Source organism: Apodemus sylvaticus, chromosome 1, assembly GCF_947179515.1.
Source record: "Apodemus sylvaticus chromosome 1, mApoSyl1.1, whole genome shotgun sequence".
Lineage (NCBI taxonomy): Eukaryota > Metazoa > Chordata > Mammalia > Rodentia > Muridae > Apodemus > Apodemus sylvaticus.
This window is the reverse complement of record NC_067472.1, coordinates 34,348,687-34,370,978: the sequence shown is the minus strand read 5'-3', so window position 1 is coordinate 34,370,978 and position 22,292 is coordinate 34,348,687. Positions and strand designations below refer to the sequence as shown.

The 22,292-nt window shown below is 37.3% G+C and overlaps 1 protein-coding gene across 6 annotated transcripts in view; it reads right to left on the bottom strand.

Annotated features, from left to right (window-relative positions):
* Rfx3 (regulatory factor X3) overlaps window positions 1-22,292 on the bottom strand; it is a 261,188-nt gene that overhangs the window by 105,752 nt on the left and 133,144 nt on the right. For all 6 annotated transcript variants that reach the window (XM_052187737.1, XM_052187747.1, XM_052187754.1 and 3 more), the window contains one exon: window positions 14,995-15,092. In XM_052187737.1, the coding sequence (XP_052043697.1) occupies window positions 14,995-15,092 (98 nt within the window). The remainder of the gene's footprint in view (window positions 1-14,994; window positions 15,093-22,292) is intronic.

The following is a 22,292-nucleotide window of genomic DNA, read 5'->3' as shown; positions in this document are numbered from 1 at the left end:
ATAATTGTGGGTGACTTCAACACTGCACTTTCCTCAATGGACCGATCAGGAAAACAGAAACTAAACAAGGACACAATGAAACTAATTGAAGCTTTGGACCAATTAGATTTAACTGATATATATAGAACATTCTATCCTAAAACAAAAGAATATACCTTTTTTTCAGCACCTCATGGTACCTTCTCCAAAATCGACCATATAATTGGTCACAAGACAGACCTCAACAAATATAAGAAGATCGAACTAATCCCATGCCTCCTATCTGATCACTATGGAGTAAAAGTGGTCTTCAATAGCAACAGAAACAATAGAAAACCCACATACACGTGGAAATTGAACAATACTCTACTCAATGATACCTTGGTCAAGGAAGAAATAAAGAAAGAAATTAAAGACTTTTTAGAACACAATGAAAATGAAAACACAACATACCCAAATCTATGGGACACAATGAAAGCAGTGCTAAGAGGAAAACTCATAGCCCTGAGTGCCTCCAAAAAGAAAATGGAGAGAGCATACATTACCAACTTAATGACACACCTGAAAGCCCTAGAACAAAAAGAAGCTATTTCACCCAGGAGGAGTAGAAGGCAGGAAATCATCAAACTCAGGGCCGAAATCAATCAAGTAGAAACAAAGAGAACCATACAAAAAATCAACAAAACCAGGAGCTGGTTCTTTGAGAAAATCAACAAGATAGATAAACCCTTAGCCAGACTGACCAAAGGGCACAGAGAAAGTATCCAAATTAACAAACTTAGAAATGAAAAGGGAGACATAACAACGGAAACTGAGGAAATCCAAAAAATCATCAGATCCTACTACAAGAGCCTGTACTCAACACAACTGGAGAATCTGGAGGAAATGGACAATTTCCTTGACAGATACCAAATACCAAAATTAAATCAGGACCAACTAGACCATCTGAACAGTCCCATAAAGCCTAAAGAAATAGGAGTCATAGAAAGTCTTCCAACCAAAAAAAGCACAGGACCAGATGGTTTCAGTGCAGAATTCTACCAGACCTTCAAAGAAGAGTTAACACCAATACTCTTCAAACTATTCCACAAAATAGAAACAGAAGGAACACTACCCAATTCCTTCTACGAAGCCACAATTACGCTGATACCAAAGCCACACAAAGATCCAACAAAGAAAGAGAACTTCAGACCAATTTCCCTTATGAACATCGATGCAAAAATACTCAATAAAATTCTTGCCAACCGAATCCAAGAACACATCAAAACGATCATCCACCATGATCAAGTAGGCTTTATCCCGGGAATGCAGGGTTGGTTCAATATATGGAAATCCATCAATACAATCCACTACATAAACAAACTCAAAGAACAAAACCACATGGTCATTTCATTGGATGCTGAAAAAGCATTTGACAAAATTCAGCATCCCTTCATGCTTAAAGTCTTGGAGAGAACCGGAATTCAAGGCCCATACCTAAACATAGTAAAAGCAATATACAGCAAACCAGTAGCCAGCATCAAACTAAATGGAGAGAAACTTGAAGCAATCCCACTGAAATCAGGGACCAGACAAGGCTGCCCCCTTTCTCCTTATCTTTTCAATATTGTACTTGAGGTACTAGCTCGGGCAATTCGACAACATAAGGAGGTCAAAGGGATACAAATTGGAAAGGAGGAAGTCAAACTATCATTATTTGCAGATGACATGATAGTCTACCTAAGTGACCCAAAAAACTCCACTAGAGAGCTCCTACAGCTGATAAACAACTTCAGCAAAGTGGCAGGTTATAAAATCAACTCAAGCAAATCAGTGGCCTTCCTATACTGAAAGGATAAGCAGGCTGAGAAAGAAATTAGGGAAATGACCCCCTTCACAATAGCCACAAACAGTATAAAGTATCTTGGGGTGACTCTTACCAAACATGCGAAAGATCTGTATGACAAGAACTTCAAGACTCTGAAGAAGGAAATGGAAGAAGACCTCAAAAAATGGGAAAACCTCCCATGCTCATGGATCGGTAGAATCAATATAGTTAAAATGGCCATTTTGCCTAAAGCACTATACAGATTCAATGCAATACCCATCAAAATCCCAACTCAATTCTTCACAGAGTTAGAAAGAGCAATTATCAAATTCATCTGGAACTACAAAAAACTCAGGATAGCTAAAACTATTCTCAGCAACAAAAGAAAATCTGGGGGAATCAGTATCCCTGACCTCAAGCAATACTACAGAGCAATAGTGTTAAAAACTGCATGGTATTGGTACAGTGACAGGCAGGAGGATCAATGGAACAGGATTGAAGATCCAGAAATGAACCCACACACCTATGGCCACTTGATCCTCGACAAAGAGGCTGAAAACATCCAATGGAAAAAAGATAGCCTTTTCAACAAATGGTGCTGGTTCAACTGGAGGTCAGCATGCAGAAGAATGCGAATTGATCCATCCTTGTCTCCTTGTACTAAGCTCAAATCCAAATGGATCAAGGACCTCCACATAAAGCCAGACACTCTGAAGCTAATAGAAAAGAAACTGGGGAAGACCCTTGAGGACATCGGTACAGGGAGAAAGTTTCTGAACAGAACACCAATAGCGTATGCTCTAAGAGCAAGAATTGACAAATGGGACCTCATAAGGTTACAGAGTTTCTGTAAGGCAAAGGACACCATCAAGAGGACAGATCGGCAACCAACAAATTGGGAAAAGATCTTCACCAATCCTACATCAGATAGAGGGCTAATATCCAATATATATAAAGAACTCAAGAAGTTAGACTCCAGAAAACCGAACAACCCTATTAAAAAATGGGGTACAGAGTTAAACAAAGAATTCTCACCTGAAGAACTTCGGATGGCGGAGAAGCATCTTAAAAAATGCTCAACTTCATTAGTCATTAGGGAAATGCAAATCAAAACAACCCTAAGATTTCATCTTACACCAGTCAGAATGGCTAAGATTAAAAATTCAGGAGACAGCAGGTGTTGGAGAGGGTGCGGAGAAAGAGGAACACTCCTCCACTGCTGGTGGGGTTGCAAATTGGTACAACCACTCTGGAAATCAGTCTGGCGGTTCCTCCGAAAACTGGGCACCTCACTTCCAGAAGATCCTGCTATACCACTCCTGGGCATATACCCAGAGGATTCCCCACCATGTAATAAGGATACATGCTCTACTATGTTCATAGCAGCCCTATTTATAATTGCCAGATGCTGGAAAGAACCCAGGTATCCCTCAACAGAAGAGTGGATGCAAAAAATGTGGTATATCTACACAATGGAGTACTATTCAGCCATTAGAAACAATGAATTCATGAAATTCTTAGGCAAATGAATGGAGCTAGAGAGCATCATACTAAGTGAGGTAACCCAGACTCAAAAGGTGAATCATGGTATGCACTCACTAATAAGTGGTTATTAACCTAGAAAACTGGAATACCCAAAACATAATCCACACATCAAATGAGATACAAGAAGAAAGCAGGAGTGGTCCCTGGTTCTGGAAAGACTCAGTGAAACAGTATTTGGCAAAACCAGAACGGGGAACTGGGAAGGGGTGGGAGGGAGGACAGGGGAAGAGAAGGGGGCTTACGGGACTTTCGGGGGGGGGGGCTAGAAAAGGGGAAATCATTTGAAATGTAAATAAATTATATCGAATAAAAAAAATAACAATAAAAAAAATAGTGGGAGCAACTGGTACACAGCTGGAGACCTTCAAAAAAAAATGTACTATCTCAAGAAGAATTGTGACAGAGTCGATCCATAGACTTCACAGGTATGTAAACAACAGACACCTTTGCATCTTAAAAACTGATTATCTGTAAGCAATAGATAATTTTTATTTATGGCTTACATAAAAAGTCATTATAAAACAGACTTCTTAATTTTGCCATATTTTAGATTACAGCATTCTTTCTACTATGAGAAGCATGACACACAATTGTGGGAAAGGGTAGAAGTCAAAAGAGGAGGAACAAAGCAGAAAAAATCTTATTTTAAAGATCTGATTTCTTATTAACCAAGAGATTGTGACGGCAAAAGAACTCTTTGCTTGTGGTATGAGACTTGGCTAGTTATGTGGTATATTACTTGGCTAGTTCAATCACAGTAACTCAGATGATTAGAAACTATAAATTTTTAAAATTTGTACAAAAAGATAACAATAGTCTAGATTTAGGGTAAATTTCTTTGGGAGACACAGCTTAAGTTCCTCCAGAATATGAATAGAATAAGAATGGATGGAGTTATTACCCATTCCCTTGAGTCAAAGCAATGATTCTGTGTCAACAGCCAGCACAGTAAAGTACTCTCAATTGTTCAGTTGAAATCCATGCCTACTTGCTAACCCACACTGTTAAGCCTGTTACGCTAGCAGTAATTGTCAATATTCACAGCAAGAACCAGGTAAACACTTTAGTTTCAGCAAATTATGATGATTACACATTCTCATAAGTGATTACACGCATCTGTGAGTGCTGTCATCACCTCCTGAGTGAGACCCTGTGCATTCTGTCTACACGAAATGAGAATGCTGGCTTAGAGACCAGACTTCCTAAGAGTGTGCAGGTTATAGGGTCATGTATTGGGTACTTGAAAGTTCATGGTAACGACCAGAGTCCCTCTCCTCTAGGAGTATCATTAGCAAAATGTGGTTATTATCACACAGAAGTGGGACTCTGAGGTCTAAGTCAGAGATCAAATACTAACTGCCTATTAATTCAGTGTGACACAACAGAAGAAAGGAGATCATACTTTCCTAACACATATGGAAGACTATTGAATAAAAAGTAAGAATACAAAGGACCTCAAATGCATATGTGATACACGAATTGCATGCAGTCTAATGTCAGCAGTATAAAATTATAGAAAGATTCAAATGGCTTATGATGAAAAAGTAATTATTTTGATGCATGAGAAAAACATTCATAGTCTTCTACTCACTAATATCCTGGATATAATTCATAGCAACATAATGGCATTTCCTTGTTGAGTGTAAAGGGGATACTTCAGAACTCCTATTCAAGACGTATATTTGCTAGTAATGAGGGGTTTTAAAAGGCACATCTTCTCCCCTGACCAAGAGTGCTCATTGTAACATGATCCTTGGATGTGGAGATGCAATCTAGGCCCACACAGTCCAGATCAAAGCTAATTGGACTTTGTAGCAAGTGAACTCATGACCTAGACCTCATTAGCCATGATCTAATCAACTGAACTAGTGGCCACAGAAAATATGTGTTGGAACTAGACAGTTTCTTTGGAATCAGTTATGCACTTAAACAGTTCTTACAATTTTAAAGAATCAACTTTAGAAATGATATTTTCCTATAGTTTTCAAGTGTATAAATTCATTTAACTTATATTTATTACATGGGATGGTTAAATACGTACAAGAAAGAACAAAGGAGCCAAGAAGATGGCTTAGCAGTCAAAGGCTTATGCCACCAACTTGGTAAAAGGTAAAACCTATTCCCCCATGGTATCCTTTTGTTTGTTTTTGATATTCACAGACACATAAACAAACTAACAAATGTAAAAGTACAGAATGAAATGCAGATGACAATGTAAAGAATTTAGGACAGAAAAATACAAGCTGATAAAAGTACAGCATTTATCAGCAATAATTAACATTTGTACCAATTTCTTGATTGAATCATAAAGGGCTTCTAAGAGGCTATCTGCTGCCCTAGCTCAAGTCACATCTCTCTAGGTAATAGAGCAAACTACCCCTCCCCCCAATTACTGTAAACCTGCACAAATGAGGAATGACTGTGACAGACTCTCTTAACATCTATCCTTAGTGCCCCTTTCTTTGGTCACCTAGTTTCTGTCACACAGACCTGAAAGATATGAGAACCCACACTCTCAGCCTCTGTGGCCACTCAGCATGCACTGTCAGAAGCAATGACAGCTAACAGTGAAGCTGCTTCTAGCAGCTTCTACAAAGATATTTATTTTCTCAGATTAAGGTTCAAGTGAAAAGCATCTTTTTCATTTGGTATAAATGCCTACAATAATTTAAATTTAACTTAGAAACATTAAAACTGAAGCTGCAGGAGGCCCTAAACCTACCTAAGAAATAGTTGAATATCAGCTACACTATTAACTATGAAGAGAGTTAAATATCTACTAGAATAACAGAAATTTATTAACTTTTTATAAATGCCAATGATCTAAATAAATGCAAATAAAATCACCAAGCAGGAAGTACTTGTTCAGGGATATTTCTTCCCAGTATCAAAAAACACTATAGGACACTCATCATACAATACTAGATGGGAAATAATGGGTGCTGCTGTCGTATATAGAGGAAGGAAAGCTGACTGGGGACGAGAAGCTAGGTCTGTCACAGTGAAACACGGTCTATGAGGAGGATCACTCTAAACTGGTTGAGGTAGGGAAGAGCTGGAAAGAAAGAAGAATGTGCCCAAATGCTATTTTTAAAAAAATGTATTCGACTCACAGAAACATAATGGTACTTCTAGGAAGTAATCAAAGTTGGTATGCTGGAAACAGGTGAGAAATATGGAAGAGGGAAGAAGATGCCAGGGGCAAAGTGTTTATTTTCAGGCAATTAAGGTGTTCACATGGCAGGGGTATCGAGAACAGATTCATTAACTAATGAACAAACAACACGTGGAAATCTAGGTAAACTGCTGGATTAGAAGCTGAGTCTGGGTGAATGGATGAATGAAATCGGACATCTAGGTGCATTACTCTGACAAGATGCTCACACCAAATGCCCAGTCCATACTGTACACTCCCTTAAATTCACCTCTAAGCACAGTTCTGCCACTGCCTCAGCACTCACTACTGATGCCCGGAAGCAGACAGGGTCACAGTAAGCAGATTCTGGCCTGAGGATTCTGAAAGAAAGCAATGTAAGCTTACAAAATTCTTTTCTTCTGCATGGACACACTGTGAATTATTGAGACTCTTGGTCCTTCCCATCCTATAGAAACAAATACAAATGACAGGGAAAAAAATAACCAAATACATAATAGCAGCTAGTCTTATGTTATTGTTTATTTTTAATTTTAATTCTTGGTTATTCATTTTTTCTATAAATTTATTTTTTTCTTTTTATTATTTATTTTAAACTCCAGATTTTATTCCCCTCCCTTCTTCCAGCCTTCCCCTAACTCATCCATAGGAGTCAGCAGCTTCTGTCCACTGGTTGGGTACAAATGTCTGCCTCTGACTCCTTCAGCTGCTGTGGGTCTTCTGGAGTGTGGTCCTGTTAGGTCCCTTTTTGTGAGTGCTCCATGGCCTCAGTAATACTGTCAGGCCCTGGGGCCTCCCTTGAGCTGGATCCCACCTTGGACTCTGGATCTTCTTTTCCTCAGGCTCCTCTCCGTTTCCATCCCTGTAGTTCTTTCAGACAGGAACAATTATGGGTCAGAGTTTTGACTGTGGGATGGCAACCTCATTCCTCTTTCTGCTGGAGGTGAGCTCTACTAGTTCCCTCTCCCAATGTAGGGCATTTCATCTAAGGTCCCTCTCTTTGAGAGTCTCTCACCTCCCAGGTCTCTGGTACATCCTGGAGGGTCCTCCCAACCTCCTATCTCCCAAGGTTACATGTTTCCATTCTTTCTGCTGGCTCTCAGGGATTTCAGTCCTTTTCCCAAACACAATACCTGATCATGTTCCCCTTTCTGCTCGTCCCCCATTCCCTTTTCCTCCAAGGTCCCTCCCTCCCACCTTGTGATTACTTTCTTCTCCTTCCCAAGTGGGTCTGAGGCATCCTCACTAGGGCCCTTCAGTTTGTTGACCTTTTTGAGTTCTGTGAGCTATAACTTGGGTATTTGGCACTTTTTTCTTTTTTGGCTAATATCCACTTATTAGTAAGTACATACCATGCATGTCCTTTGGGATCTTGAGTTACCTCACCCAGGATGATATTTTCTAGTTACATCCATTTGCCTGCAAAACTCAAGATGTCCTCATTCTTAATAGCTGAGTAGTATTCCATTGTGTAAATGAACCGCATTTTCTGTATCCATTCTATCATTGTGGGACATCTGGGTTGTTTCCGGTTTCTGGGTATCACAAACAAGGCTGCTAAGAACATGTGTGTGCTCCTATGACATGGTGGAGCATCTTTTGGGTATATCCCTAAGAGTGGTACTGCTAGGTCTTCAGGTAGATCTATTTCCAATTTTCTGAGAAACCTCCAGATTGATTTCCACGGTGGTTGCACCAGTTTGCAATCCTACCAGCAATGGAAGAGTGTTCCTTTTTCTCCACATCCTCTTCAACATGTTTTTTTTAGGTTAGGTCCTTGTATAGTTCAGGTATCAGAGTAATTGTGGCTTCATAGAAGGAATTAGTTAGTGTTCCTTCTGTTCTGTTTTATGGAATAGTTTGAGGAATATTCGTATCAGGTCTTCTTTGAAGGCCTGGTAGAATTCTGTACTAAATCTATCTGGCCTGGGGCTTTTTTTCAGTTGGGAGGTTTTTAATGACTTCTATTTCCTTAGGAGATATGGGCCTGGTTAGATAGTCTACCTGCTCTCGATGAAACTTTTGTATGTGATATCTGTCTAGAAAACTATCCATTTCATCCAGATTTTCCAGTTTTGTTGAGTATAGGCTTTGTAGTAGGATCTGATGATTTCTTGAATTTGCTCCATTTCTGTTGTTATGTCTCCCTTTACATTTCTTATTTTGTTAATTTGGATACTGCCTCTGGGACTTTAAGTTAATTTTAATTTTTATTAGCATTTTTAAATTTCAGAGTTGTGGTTTTTAAACTGCTTGCTTACAGAAAAAATAAAAGGAAAGAAGGAAGGAAGGAAGGAAGGAAGGAAGGAAGGAAGGAAGGAAGGAAGGAAGGAAGGAAGGAAGAAAGGCAGGCAGAAAGAAAGAAAGAAAGAAAGAAAGAAAGAAAGAAAGAAAGAAAGAAAGAACTTCAAAGCCTGGACTTCCCTTTTCCTAAACAACAAAAGTCTTCTCTCTACTTCTAGATCTACAGTACTCTATCTGGTACAGCTCAATCTATATACATTTCTATCCATTCACAGTCTCCCCTCTTTATATACTTTCCCAATCACTTCTCATATCCCTACATTGACAGCCCAGCCTTAAAAAAAAAATCTATAAACTTAATTTTCCCCAATGCTGCTATTTCTGGATCAAATCAGGTACACTAGACTGTCCTATTGAAAGCAGTGTCAAAACAGCCAATAAGGCACTGAGGAAACACAGCCATTTTTCACTACAACCAAATAAAAGTAGAGACTATACTTTGAAATGCACATTCCTCTTCTACATTTCTGAAGGACTAAAATAAAACAAATCAAAACAAAATATTAGGAAGAGGAATAAAGTAAAACAAGAAGAGATATCCATCCCAACAGAGGCACAAAATACGGCTTAGAAATGCAAAGAATGACACAGCTCACCATAGCACACTGGCCACCTCTCAACTCCACAAAAATACAAAACAAAGACACTAAGAAAGATTTAAAAAAATAATAAATGGCCATAAAGGCTACTCAATTAAGCAGATGAACAAAATAGAGGAATCAGTTCAGGACGCAGACAATAAAGTAACCACAGTGAATTAAATGGTTGGGAACTTGGAGCTGAAAATTTTAGAAACATGGAGAAAAGAAAATCAACCAAAAAAATTGAGCCACTAAGGAGGAACTAAACAGAAGCAGTGGAAATATTATGTCAATAAGACCGCAATATTAAAAAGGAATGGTACATGACAAAGTAAAGGTAAAAATGAATTTCAGAGAAGACAAAGTCAAAATAACAATATATTCAGAAACATATTTTTAAATATTAATTGGATCATCAAAGCTTATGAAAAGTCTGACAGCATAAGATAGAAGAAATTGAGAGGAAGACCAAAGGTACAGACAATATACTCAATCAAATAACAGCAAAAAATTTTCTAAAACTTTAAGGGTATGGGATGAGGGGCATTACAACAAAGAGGACTTTAGAACTGCAAACAGGACCAGAGAAGAGGATCCCCACAGCTCTCCGAAGAAGATGTTCAAAGCAGAAAGCAAAAAATCATATGAAATGACAATCGAAGACAAAACACAAGTACTGTAATAACATCACATGTTGCATCAAACCCCCCAAAAGTTAGGAAAGCATAGAATGAGTTTTATATTTATCTAGCTACCTATTTACCTATCTATCATCTCTGTATCTACCTATTTCCATCTACCCATCCAACCAGCCACCTCTCAAGTTCTGAATTTAAGTAACTTTCAACCAGAGTCAGTAAAGCAAGTAAAGTTATTTTCACACAACGAAGAGTGGAAAAATAAGACTGTTTCAAGGCAAACAAAAACTAGAGCAAAATACAAAAAACAAAACAATTCAGAAGAGAGGCTCATTAAGATAGTGCTATACATGGAAGAAGAAAGGCAGTCTTACTCATGAAAACACAGCAAACAATATATACCATGAGAAGAACCAATTAACCAAGGAAAGCAAGAAGACAGTCGATCATATCCAACATAGTAACCAGCAAATGTCTAAAACTAACAGGGAAGGAAGAAGAAAACCAGAAATAATCCAACCAGCCACAAAATCAAGTAACAAAATCACTAGAAATAGCACAGTCCTTAAAATAATAATCTTATGGCAAACAGCCTAACTCACCAATTATGACCAAACTGGATTTTAAAAATATTTCAGCTATCTGCTGCCGAAGAAACACACTAAAGAGAGTCTAAAGATGCAGGGAATTGCAAGCTGTGAACAGCTTGTTCAATAACTCTCATACCTGGAAAAGTAGACTCTAAACTAGAAATTGTCAGAAGAGATAATGAAGGCTACTGTTACTATTAATAACAGGAATAATTCTTCAAGAAGCTAACATCTATAAATAACTACGTATCCAATCTTACAGCTACAGTTTCATAAAACCAATAGTACAAGTATAACAACAGGTCACACAGATTCTCACACACAATCAGTGTGAAACTTTGATACCCAGTTAGGAAATTTACATAATTCATACAATAAAATAAAACAAAATAAAAATAATAGCAAAGAAATTTCAGAGCTAAATTATGCCATAGACAAACAGGATTTAATAGACACCTACCAAATATTCTAATCAACAGAGAGGGACTACATGTTCTTGTCAGCAGTCTGTGCAATGTTCTCTAAATCTAACCAGATTTGGAGCCGTAATGTAAACCTTAAATACAAGAAAGTCTGAACTCATTCCTGTATCTCATCAGACAACAGTCTGAGTAAAGCTAGAAATCAAGATCAAGAGAAAACTCAGAGATAACAAACACTTGGAGACTAAACAATACACTTTTGAATGAACAGTAGGGAACTAAAGAAATCAGGATATTTAAAGATTCTTAGAACCAAATAAAACAAAACTGAAACCTAGCAGAACTGCTGGGACACTGAAAGTCCTGAAAGGACAGTTTATTATTTCCAACTGATCACCTAAAAAAAGCAGGTCCCCAATAAATAGAGGTGATATACATTACCATTTTGAAAAACAAGAGCCAATGTTCCAAATTCAGTACATGCGAAAAACAAAGACTAGATGGAGCATAAATTAGTGATACAGAGGCAAAGACAGCAATGCACGAACAGATGAAACAGATGATCGATCCATTGAAAGATTAGTAAGATTGACAACCCATTAGCCAAACTAACAAAAAGAGAGATAAGATCTAAATTAATAAAATTAGAGATGAAACAAATTCTTATAATAGACTTCAACAAAATATTGAAGATCATTAAGAAACATGTTGACTCTGATAAAAAATTTTGGTGGAGTTGTATGCATATAAAAGTCAATACCTTTTCTGTACATCAGTAACAAATTTGCTGAGAAATTATGAAGAATTTCCCAATAAAAATAGCTTATATAAGAAAAGTACCTCATAGCAAACCTAACACAAAGGTGAAAGAACTAAGCAATGTAAATTTTAAGACATTCAAAAAGGAACTTGACACTAGATAGTGGAAAGACCATCCATCCTAAAGCATCCTGGCTCTATTACCCAATTAAGATACAGATTAGTCTAATCTCCATGAAAATTCAAGAGATTCTTGACAGACACTAGGGAAAAGGCCCCAAAATTCATATGAAAACAAAAAAGTCCATGAATAGACAAAGATATTGTAAGCAGAAAGTAAACTGTGAGAGGTGTCAAAATATCATAATAACTGATGTCCATACAGAAGCATAGTGACAAAGAAAGCATGACACAAAGGATGGAAAGAAGGAAGGAAGGAAGGAAGGAAGGAAGGAAGGAAGGAAGGAAGGAAGGAAGGAAGGAAGGAAGGAAGGAAGAGGAAGGAAGGGAGGGAGGGAGGAAGGGAGGAAGGAAGGAAGGAAGGAAGGAAGGAAGGAAGGAAGGAAGGAAGGAAGGAAGGAAGGAAGGAAGGTAGGAGTAAGAAAGGAGGGAGGGAGGGGGAAGGGAGGAAGGAAGGAAGGTAGGAGGAGGAAGGAAGGGAGGGAGGAAGGGAGGAAAGAAGGAAGGAAGGAAGGAAGGTAGGAGGAAGAAAGGAGGGAGGAAGGGAGGAAGGAAGGAAGGAAGGAAGGAAGGAAGGAAGGAAGGAAAGAGGGAAGGAAGGACACAAGGAAGGAAGGAAAGGAAGGAAAGGAAGGAGAAAGGAAATAAGTGAGGGAAGGAGGGAGGAAGAAATGAAGGAAGGAAGGGAAGGAGGAAGAAGGAAGGAAAGAAGGAAGGAAGATAGACAGAGAGGCCAGCTTAGCAAACTCAAGAGACTACCCAGAGAAAACCTCACATAGCTTTAACACCTACTTTAACAAAGTTGTCCGAAGCATACCTGAAGAAAGAGATATCCTATTCAAAAAATGGTGGGAACAAAGCTAAATATTTACCTGTAGAAAAATGCAATTAAATCTTTATCTGTTTTCCTGAATTAAAAATTGGCCTATGGGTAGACCAAAGACATTGATTCAATATCTGAATTCTAAAACAGCTGAGGGCAAACATTTCAAATCACACTTATAGGCAAAATATTCCTGAAAAAGGCATAGAGCACAAGCCTAAAAACTGATAAATGGGATCTGAATATGACTCCAATAACACAGTAAATAACCCTAAATTGACAAAAGCAACAAATAGAATTACAAAGACCCCTTAGAAAGCCAAGAGACCATCTGCAGAATGGATAGATAGCCTACAGATTGGTGAAAAACACCTGCCAATTATGTAGAATACATAAAGAACTACATGCACACCAATCTTACCACTTCTTTTTTGTTAAGATCAAGAAAATGGAATTAGTCTATATATCTCATTGAAATGTAAATATACACAATAGTATTTCATTCAGCCATAAAGGACAGCATGTTATAAAACTTACAGGAAAATGGATGAATCTGGACACTATTGTATTAACTAAGGAAACCTAGACATGGAAAGAAAAATATTACATGTGCTCTCTCTTATACAAATCCTAAGCTTTATTTTTAATTAATTTTTTCTGCATATGAATTCTTGTTTACATGTACTTTGTTCATATCTAGTAACTGCAGAGGCCAGAAAAGACCATTCCCTTGAACACAAGTTACAGATGATTATGAGCTGCCACATGGGTTCTAAGACTCAAATCCAGATCCTCTGGGAAGCAGTCAGTGCTCTTAAGTGCTAAGTCCCTGATTCATATTCATATGGGTGTGTCAGTATATACAGATCATTAAACTAGAAAGGGGATAAGAAGAAAATGCTTGAGAAGCAATGGAGACACGTGTACTATGAGAAGTGCAAAGGCTACCACATACGGCAAGATATAAGGAGGGCTATCTTAGGGGGAAATGAATAAGGAATTGTGAAAAAAAACAAATTATGTTTGAAATGCCATAATGAGACCAACTTTGTATTCTAATTTACAAAAGAAAAAGAAAGAGACAAAGAGGAGCTTTCTCTCCATTTCCCACTACCATGTTCCAGACTTCAGGTCAGGAACATTAAATATATTCTGAAATCCTCTGACAACTAAATTTGATCAGAGTATATCCCACCTCCGATGAATAATAGAAAGTTCAGAATATAATACTAATACATAATCAAACCAAATCTAAGCTTTTAGTCACAATAATATGATGAATAGCTTCGAATGGACTCCATCACACATGCCTGTAATGTTATAGTTACACACTAGGTAAAAGTCAGGCCCTCTGAGAGCTCGCAGGCTGGTGTCACTGGGATCAATGCAAGCAACCACGGAAAGAAGCAAAGTCAGAAGAGTTACCTTGAGGAGAAGCCACACTGCAGGGATGCAAGAAGTACCCAAGCTACAAGGCCATGAGGGGTGCAGTGACTCCTGGGACACACACTCACCGCACGAGGATACACTCCAGGGATGCAAAGGGCTGGAGTAAGACACCCAGAGACCTGAACTCACTTAGACACAATCAGAAACTGTCTGCTAACAAAAGCCCAGGCTGGAGTACCTTTTGGTTTCCTCATTTATAATAATACATTGACTTTCAATCCAGTGGCTGCAGAAAGCTAATTCATATATAAATTGCTACTATTGCCGAAGCAGAAGAGAAAAGGCAGTTGGGGAGGCTGACTTGAATAGGGAAAGAATAGCAGAAGATCATCTCTTTTTATATAGATTTAACTTTGTGGAAGTCTATAAAATTCCTTATATATGATTTTATATAAATTTACACATAAACACAAACTTCATACATATCCAACTTGACATTTAAAAGTCACAGATGTTAAAACATTATTAAAACATGGGCATTGTTAACAAGAAATGCAAATTTTTCTCAATTTAGGGAAAATTGCTAAAGTACACACAATAATTTAAAATATTCTGGGAAGGCTAACTGAGAAGAAAATACAGACTTTTTTTTTTTAATAAACATAGATAAAACTCTAAATACCAGTTTAATTTAAATAACTCTGTCACGGTAAAACAAAAACAACACAAATGTTTAAAAACATGCAAACAATCCCAGGACTAGAGGGCTATACTAGAAAAGTCCTGAGTTGAGGCCGCAATCCAATGTCAGCATCCGACTTACATTGCTCCATTGGTGTAGACAGTATCACTTCCTTCCACATACTGCACCTGAGCTGGGTAGACATGTTGGACCTGCTGAACTGTCTGTACCTGCTGCACCTGAAAAACAAATATGAATGCTGTGGTTAAGTGGTAGACGTAGAAAGGGTGCACCACACTAGGTCCATGGTGAGTAGGAGACACAAAGGGTACACCGCATTAGGTCCATGGTAAGGGGTAAACCATTGCATTGGGTCCATGGTAGGTGGTAGGAATAGGAAGAGTACACCACATTAGATCTACCTCAAACATTTCTCCAGAATACTTATCAACAGGAGATGGCTAGCCTTGAAATCTCTTAGGATTATAGAACTCTCAAGTTAAGAAATTTTGTCTAGGGGCAGAAGAGATGGCTCAGTGGTCAAGAGCACTGACTGCTCTTCCAGAGGTCCTGAGTTCAATTCCCAGCAACCACATGGTGGCTCACAACCATCTGTAATGGGATCCGATTCCCTCTTCTGGTGTGTCTGAAGATACCTACAGTGTACTCATATATATAAAATAAAAAAAATCTTTAAAAAAAAAAAAGAAAAGAAATTTTGCCTAGATCAATTATAGCACATACACAAATTCTATAATTTTCTTCTCAATGTGTATGTATACACAGCTTAATGTTTAACATTCTAAAAGTTTCTCACTGATTTTGATGACATGAAGTTGTACTCCATTTTAATTTTTAAAATAAAGCTAAATTTATTTTTAATTAAAAGCAGCCATCTCAGTACACATAATGTTACTTGTATATTTATTTTTTCTTGTAACTGAGCATTTGGTATTGGATAGCAAATCGATGATCTCTTTAGCCTTAAAAATATATACAGAAAAGAAACATTATATGGACTCAGCATGTTAGACTTTATATATTTAGTAATACATTCACATGTATACATAATTAAAATCAATTAAAAATAGGTCATAAAATTGAAAACCAGTTACATAGGAGGGGAAGTTACATGGGAGGGGTTATAGGGAATAGACGGTAGTTAGGAAATGATGTAATTGTATTATAATCTCAAAAAAATAAAACATTACAACAAAAACCCCATACAACAAAAATTTAAACACACAAATATTTAAAATTACCTTAACAAACTTCATGCTTTCATTTTTAAAATAACTTAACATGTCCTTTCCTTTTACTCTCTGCCTCCCCCACATGCATGCAGGATTATTAAAATTAATTCTAGGATCTTATTTCATATATATATATATATATATATGCTTATTTATAGAGGAAGGGCATATGGATCTTGGAAAACATTCTCATTCCACGTGCATTCAAGAAACAAACTCAGGCTTAGTTGTAGGAACCTTTTCCCATTGAGCCACCTCATGGGCCAATTTGTTATTCCTGAGAAATAAAAATTATTACAAAAATCTATTTCTAATAATTATGTGTATGCAGTTCTGCACCAAACCCAGGTCCTCCACAAGGGTAGAATGCACGCTAACCACTGAGCCCTTTCTCTAGTCCCAAGAGATCAAAATTATTAAACCATCAACAGTTCCATCATATCATCTGGAATTCATTATTTCAATGACCAGTGCAATGTGAGTCTGTTCAAATCAATATGCTAACACGATTCCCATAGAAAAACAAAGCACCTCACACTTTAATCAATAAAAGTTTCCCATTCTTTTTATATGTTGCCTCTTATCATCTAAAGGGGAAAAATTGGTCCTTTACTTCAAAGGCTTTCTGGCATTCTAGATTTGGTGAACAGCATCACTAAATTTTGTGCCGTTTTAATGTTATATGAATTGATAATTAAAATCTAGCTGCTTAGGGCTAAAGATGGCATATTATTCCACTGACAACACTCTGGTACCCAGAGTCTATCTTGAGCAGTCAAAACCAGCTATAACTCCAGCTACAGACGGTTAACTGCCTCAGGTTTCCTAGGGCACCTGCACTCATGTGCTCATACTCCCCACCCTAACCCCTATACGCACAGGATTTAAAAAATCACATAAAAATCTAGAGGTGGAAGAACTTTCAATTTAAGAAGCTGAGAGCTCCCTATTGTTCCTGTCCAATGGCATATAACAAAGCCATCTGCAACATCAACTTTGGTGTAAGGGGTCAGGCAGCTGTAACCAGATTCATTAGGCTAATGACCTTTTTTTTTTTGTTGTTCTCTGAGAAGTCTAGTAATCATCAAAGACTACTTTCTAGAAAAAAATGTTAATAAAAGTTGTAAGCTTATTATAGTTGAATTTTCCTGTCATTTTCTTATTAAGAGATTTCTATGAACATAGTGGAGAAAGTAGCCTTTTGACATGTTACATGTTAGAACATCTTCTGGGTATATGCCCAGAAGTGATATAGCTGGGTCCAATTTTCTGAGGAACCATCAAACTTATTTCCAGAGTAACTGTACCAGCTTGCAATTCCACCAACAATGAAGGAGTGTTCCTCTTTATCCACATCTGCATCTATTGTCACCTGAGTTTTTGATCTTAGCCATTCTGACTAGTGTGAGGTAGAATCTCAGGGTTGTTTTAATTTGCATTTCCCTAATGACTAAGGATGTTGAACATTTCTTTAGGTGCTTCTCGATCATTTGAATTTCCTCAGTTGAAAATTCTTTGTTTACCACAGTTCCCCATTTTTAATAGGGTTATTTGATTGTCTGGAATCTAATTTCTTGAGTTCTTTGTATATATTGGATATTAGCCCTCTATCAGATGTAGGGTTGGTAAAGATTTTTTCCCAATTTGTCAGTTGCAATTTTTCCTATCAACAGTTTCCTTTGCCTTACAGAAGCTTTGCAATTTTTTGAGGTCCCATTTTTCAATTTGTTCTCAATCTTAGAGCATAAGCCATTGCTGTTCTGTTCAGGAACTTCTTCCCTGTGCCCATCTATTCAAGGCTCTTCTCCACTTTCTCTTCTATTAGCTTCATTGTATCTGGTTGTATGTGGAGGTCCTTGATCCACTTGGACTTGAGCTTTATAAAATAGAGATATGAATGAATAGATTTGCATTCTTCTACAAGCTGACTGCCAGTTCAACCAGCACCATTTGTTGAAAATGCTGTCTTTTTTCCACTGGATGGTTTTAGCTCCTTAGTCAAAGATCAAGTGACCACAGGTGTGTTGGTTCATTTCTGAGTTCAATCCATTCCATTGATCTACCTGTCACTGTGCCAATACCATCCAGTTTTTATCACTATGGCTCTGTAGTACAGCTTGAGGACAGGAATGGTGATTCTGCCAGAAGTTCTTTTATTGTTGAGAATAGTTTTCACTGCCCTGGATTTTTTGTTATTCCAGATGAATTTGAAAATTGCTCTTTCTAACTCTATGAAGAATTGATTTGGAATTTTTATGGGGATTGCATTTAATCTGTAGATTTCTTTAGGCAAGATGTCCATTTTTACTGTATTAATCCTGCCAATCCATGAGCATGGGAGATCTTTCCACCTTCTGAGTTCTTCAATTTCAATTGCTCTGGCTAGGAACTGGAGTACTATATTGAATAGGTAAGGAAAGAGTGGGTAGCTTTGTCCAGTCCATGATCTTAGTGGGATTGCTTCAAGTTTCTCTCCATTGCTTTGTTGTATAATGCTTTTATGACGTTTAGTTTTGGGCCTTGAATTCCTGATCTTTCCAAGACTTTTACCATAAAGGGGTGCTGAATTTTGTCAAATGCTTTCTCATCATCTAATGAGATGATTATATGTTTTTTTTCTTTGAGTTTGTTTATAGCATGGATTACGTTGATGGATTTCTTTATATTGAACCATCCCTGCATTCCTGGGATAAAGTCTACTTGATCATGATCGATGATTGTTTTGATGTGTCCTTAGATTCTGTTTGTGAAAATTTTATCGAGTATTTTGCACTGCTATTCATAAGGGAACTTGGTCTGAAGTTTTCTTTCTTTGTTTGGTCTTTCTTTCTTTGTGTGATTCAGGTGTAAGCATAATTGTGGCTATGCAGAACAAATTGTGTAGTGTTTCTTTGTAACTATTTTTGTCAAATAGTTTGACGAAAATTGGTATTAGGTCTTCTTTAAAGGTCTGATAGAATCTGCACTAAAACCACCTGGTCGTGGGCTTTTTTTGGTTGGGAGACTTTGAATGACTGCATGCTCCACTGTGTTCATAGCAGTCTTAGTGATAATAGCCAGAAGCTGGAAAGAACCAAGATGTCGTTCAACAGAGGAATGGATACAGAAACTGTGGTATATTTACATAATGGAGTACTACTCAGGTATTAAAAATGATGAATTCATGAAATTCTTAAGACAAATGGATGGAACTAGAAAATAACATCCTGAGTGAGGTAACCCAATCACAACAGAACACACATGGTATGCACTCACTGATAAGTAGATATTAGCCCAAAGGTTCCAAATACCCAAGATACAATTTGCAGACCACATGAAGCTCAAGAAGGAAGAAAAAAGTACGGGTCCTTTAGTCCTTCTTAGAAGGGGGAACAAAATACGGTAGCAAATCCAGAGACAAAGAGTGGAGCAGAGACTGAAGGAAAGGCCATCCAGAGACTGCCCCACCTGGGGATCCATCCCATATGCAGTCATCAAACACAGACACTATTGTGGATGCCAAAAATACTTGCTGACAGGAGGCTGTTTTAGCTGTCTCCAGAGAGGCTCTGCCAGAGCGTGATATATATATATATACAGAGGCAGATGCTCTTAGCCAACCATTGAACTTATCACAGGGTCCCCAATGGAGGAGGTGAGAAAGGACTAAAGGGGTTTGCAACCCCAGAGGAAGAAAAATATCAACCAACCAGAGCTCCCAGGGTCTAAACTACCAATCAAAGAGTACACATGGAGGGATCCCTGGATCCAGCTGCATATGTACCAGAGTATGGCCTTGTTGGGCATCAATGGGAGAAAAGGCCCTTGGTTCTGTGAAGACTTGATTCCCTAGTGTAGGGGAATGTGAGGGAGTGGAGGCAGGAATGGGTGGTTGGGTGGAGGCACACACTCATAGAATCAGGAGATGGGGGGGATGGGATGGGGGTTTCTGTGGGGAATGTAAATCAGGAAAGAAGGGAAAAATGCTTGAAATGTAAATAAAATATCAACAAAAATAAATAAAATAATGAATTTTAAATACCTGTGTGTGTGTGTGTACACACACAGAGACAGAGAGACAGACTAAGAGAGAGAGAGAGAGATAGAGAGAGAGAGAGATTGAGAGAGAGAGAGTGAGAGAGAGAGAGAGAGAGAGAGATTTCTAAAAAAGCCTGATGAGTAGAAATGGCTGCATAAACAAAACAGTAATGATGACAGTGCCAGAGGGCATGTAAACATGGAAGGGGAAATGTCTACAGTATACATTTTTGTCCTCTTAGATGCCTTAGAGGTCTTATTATTAAAAGGCATACAAATGATATTTGGTTCTTCTAGTGTTACCTCTATATTGTACAAAGTGTTTTACTGAAGTTCATTAAATACTTGCACTCCTCATAATCTTTAAGGTTTTACTTCTTCTGTTTTTATAAACCTCATTATTTTAGGTGATACTGTACAACATGTCTACATTTGTGTCTATGGATCTTTCATATGTAAGCATATGACTGTTTTCTTAAGAAAATGCTGGTTATCAATATAATATACTTGGTAGTTTTTATAATTCTAGAATAAGGTAACTATTAAAATGAAAATTCTCTCATTACATTTATTACCAAACTTACAAAACCTATTTGTATTTTTCTTCTCTAAATTTAATCTTGTAATCCACTTATTAATAAATTTTACTTTCCTGCATGTTGGAGTCCATTTCTACTGGTTTATGGTAGTTATTTTTATTCCAAAGACTGCATTAAATATGGAAGTTTATTTATTCAAATAAACAACTAGATTTTTCTCTTCCTTTATATTATTTTCTCCAAGTAATAATCTGTCTGTCTCTCTGCAAAAGTGGCTAAATATACTATGTATAATATCTAACCTATGAATGTCTACTATCGTCTCCATTTTAAAATTATAAATGACTTCACATTTTTAATCTGTTTTTGTTTCTTAAACTAGAATGTGTAGTTAGGTGTATGTCCATCTTCATACTTTTGACACTTTTTGAGTTTCTCAAACACACTTTTGTCCAGAGAAGTTTTAGTACTATGGAAAAATCAAACAGAAACCAAGCCAATTTTGCTTTAGCACTCCCATACCCACTGAGAGAGGCACATTAGATGAAGCTAATGAACTCACACCCATATATCATTCTTACAGACTCATACTTTCAGTATGATTTGATTTGTGTATGTTTGTGTATACATGTGCCTATATAGATGTGTACCCACACATAAGTAAAGTCACAAAGTAGACTCAATAGAGTCACACGGAAAAAGGTGAGCTGTTAGGTTCATTTTTTATGCTATTAAGTTCATATTGTTCTTGTATTTTCAAAATGAAAATTTATTAATATAGTATGGACACAAACTGCAGTATAGCACTCCCACTTCTGATGATGTTCAAACAAACACTACTGGAAATGCCCTCTTACACAAAACAAATGCAAGATAAAAGTCTCCTGCAGCAGTGTTTTCAGTCACTTTTCAGGACTTCTTCCTGGGGTCAATATCAGGAAAGTACAAGATCCAATGAATTTGGCTAAAAAAACTAGTTATACTCCTTCTGCAATACTGACTATCTGAATACTGTGGCAGGAGGTTTGCTCATTTGCTTATTTTTGAGTTATGTGTACCTGCTGTGAGTATGAGTATGTGAGTTCAGGCATCGTCAGCTACATCTGTAACTTCAGGTAATACTGTGACATGCAACACGGGCACTCAGAGTCAAATTCTGTTATTCGACAAGAATATTACCTACTCTTAAAGCACTGAACTATCTTACAGTACCCTAGTTTTTTCCAACAATAACTTCTTTTGCATTAAATAAAAATAACAAGAGCTTTTATTATGCAAATCAATTAAATAAATGTAAAATATGGTATAGGCCTTTTGATAACAATAAATTTTGATGGCCATGAAAATTGTATTTTTGAATTCTATTATTTTTTATTATATCCATTCATAATATAAGTTCATCAGTAATTGTACACATTTATGAGATTTTATAATTAAAGAGAAAATAAACCATAGATGTCATGAATCTTAGAAGTAAAAATCCTTTTAGAGATTTATCAAGGACAGCAATATACAAAAAGATTTTTGGTCACATGGAGACATCTCAGGACAATGTGAAACTAGGGCTTGATTTTTCACAGCACCTACCAAGTCAAAGAACAGACACAGTGAGTGGGAAAAGGACTCAGCG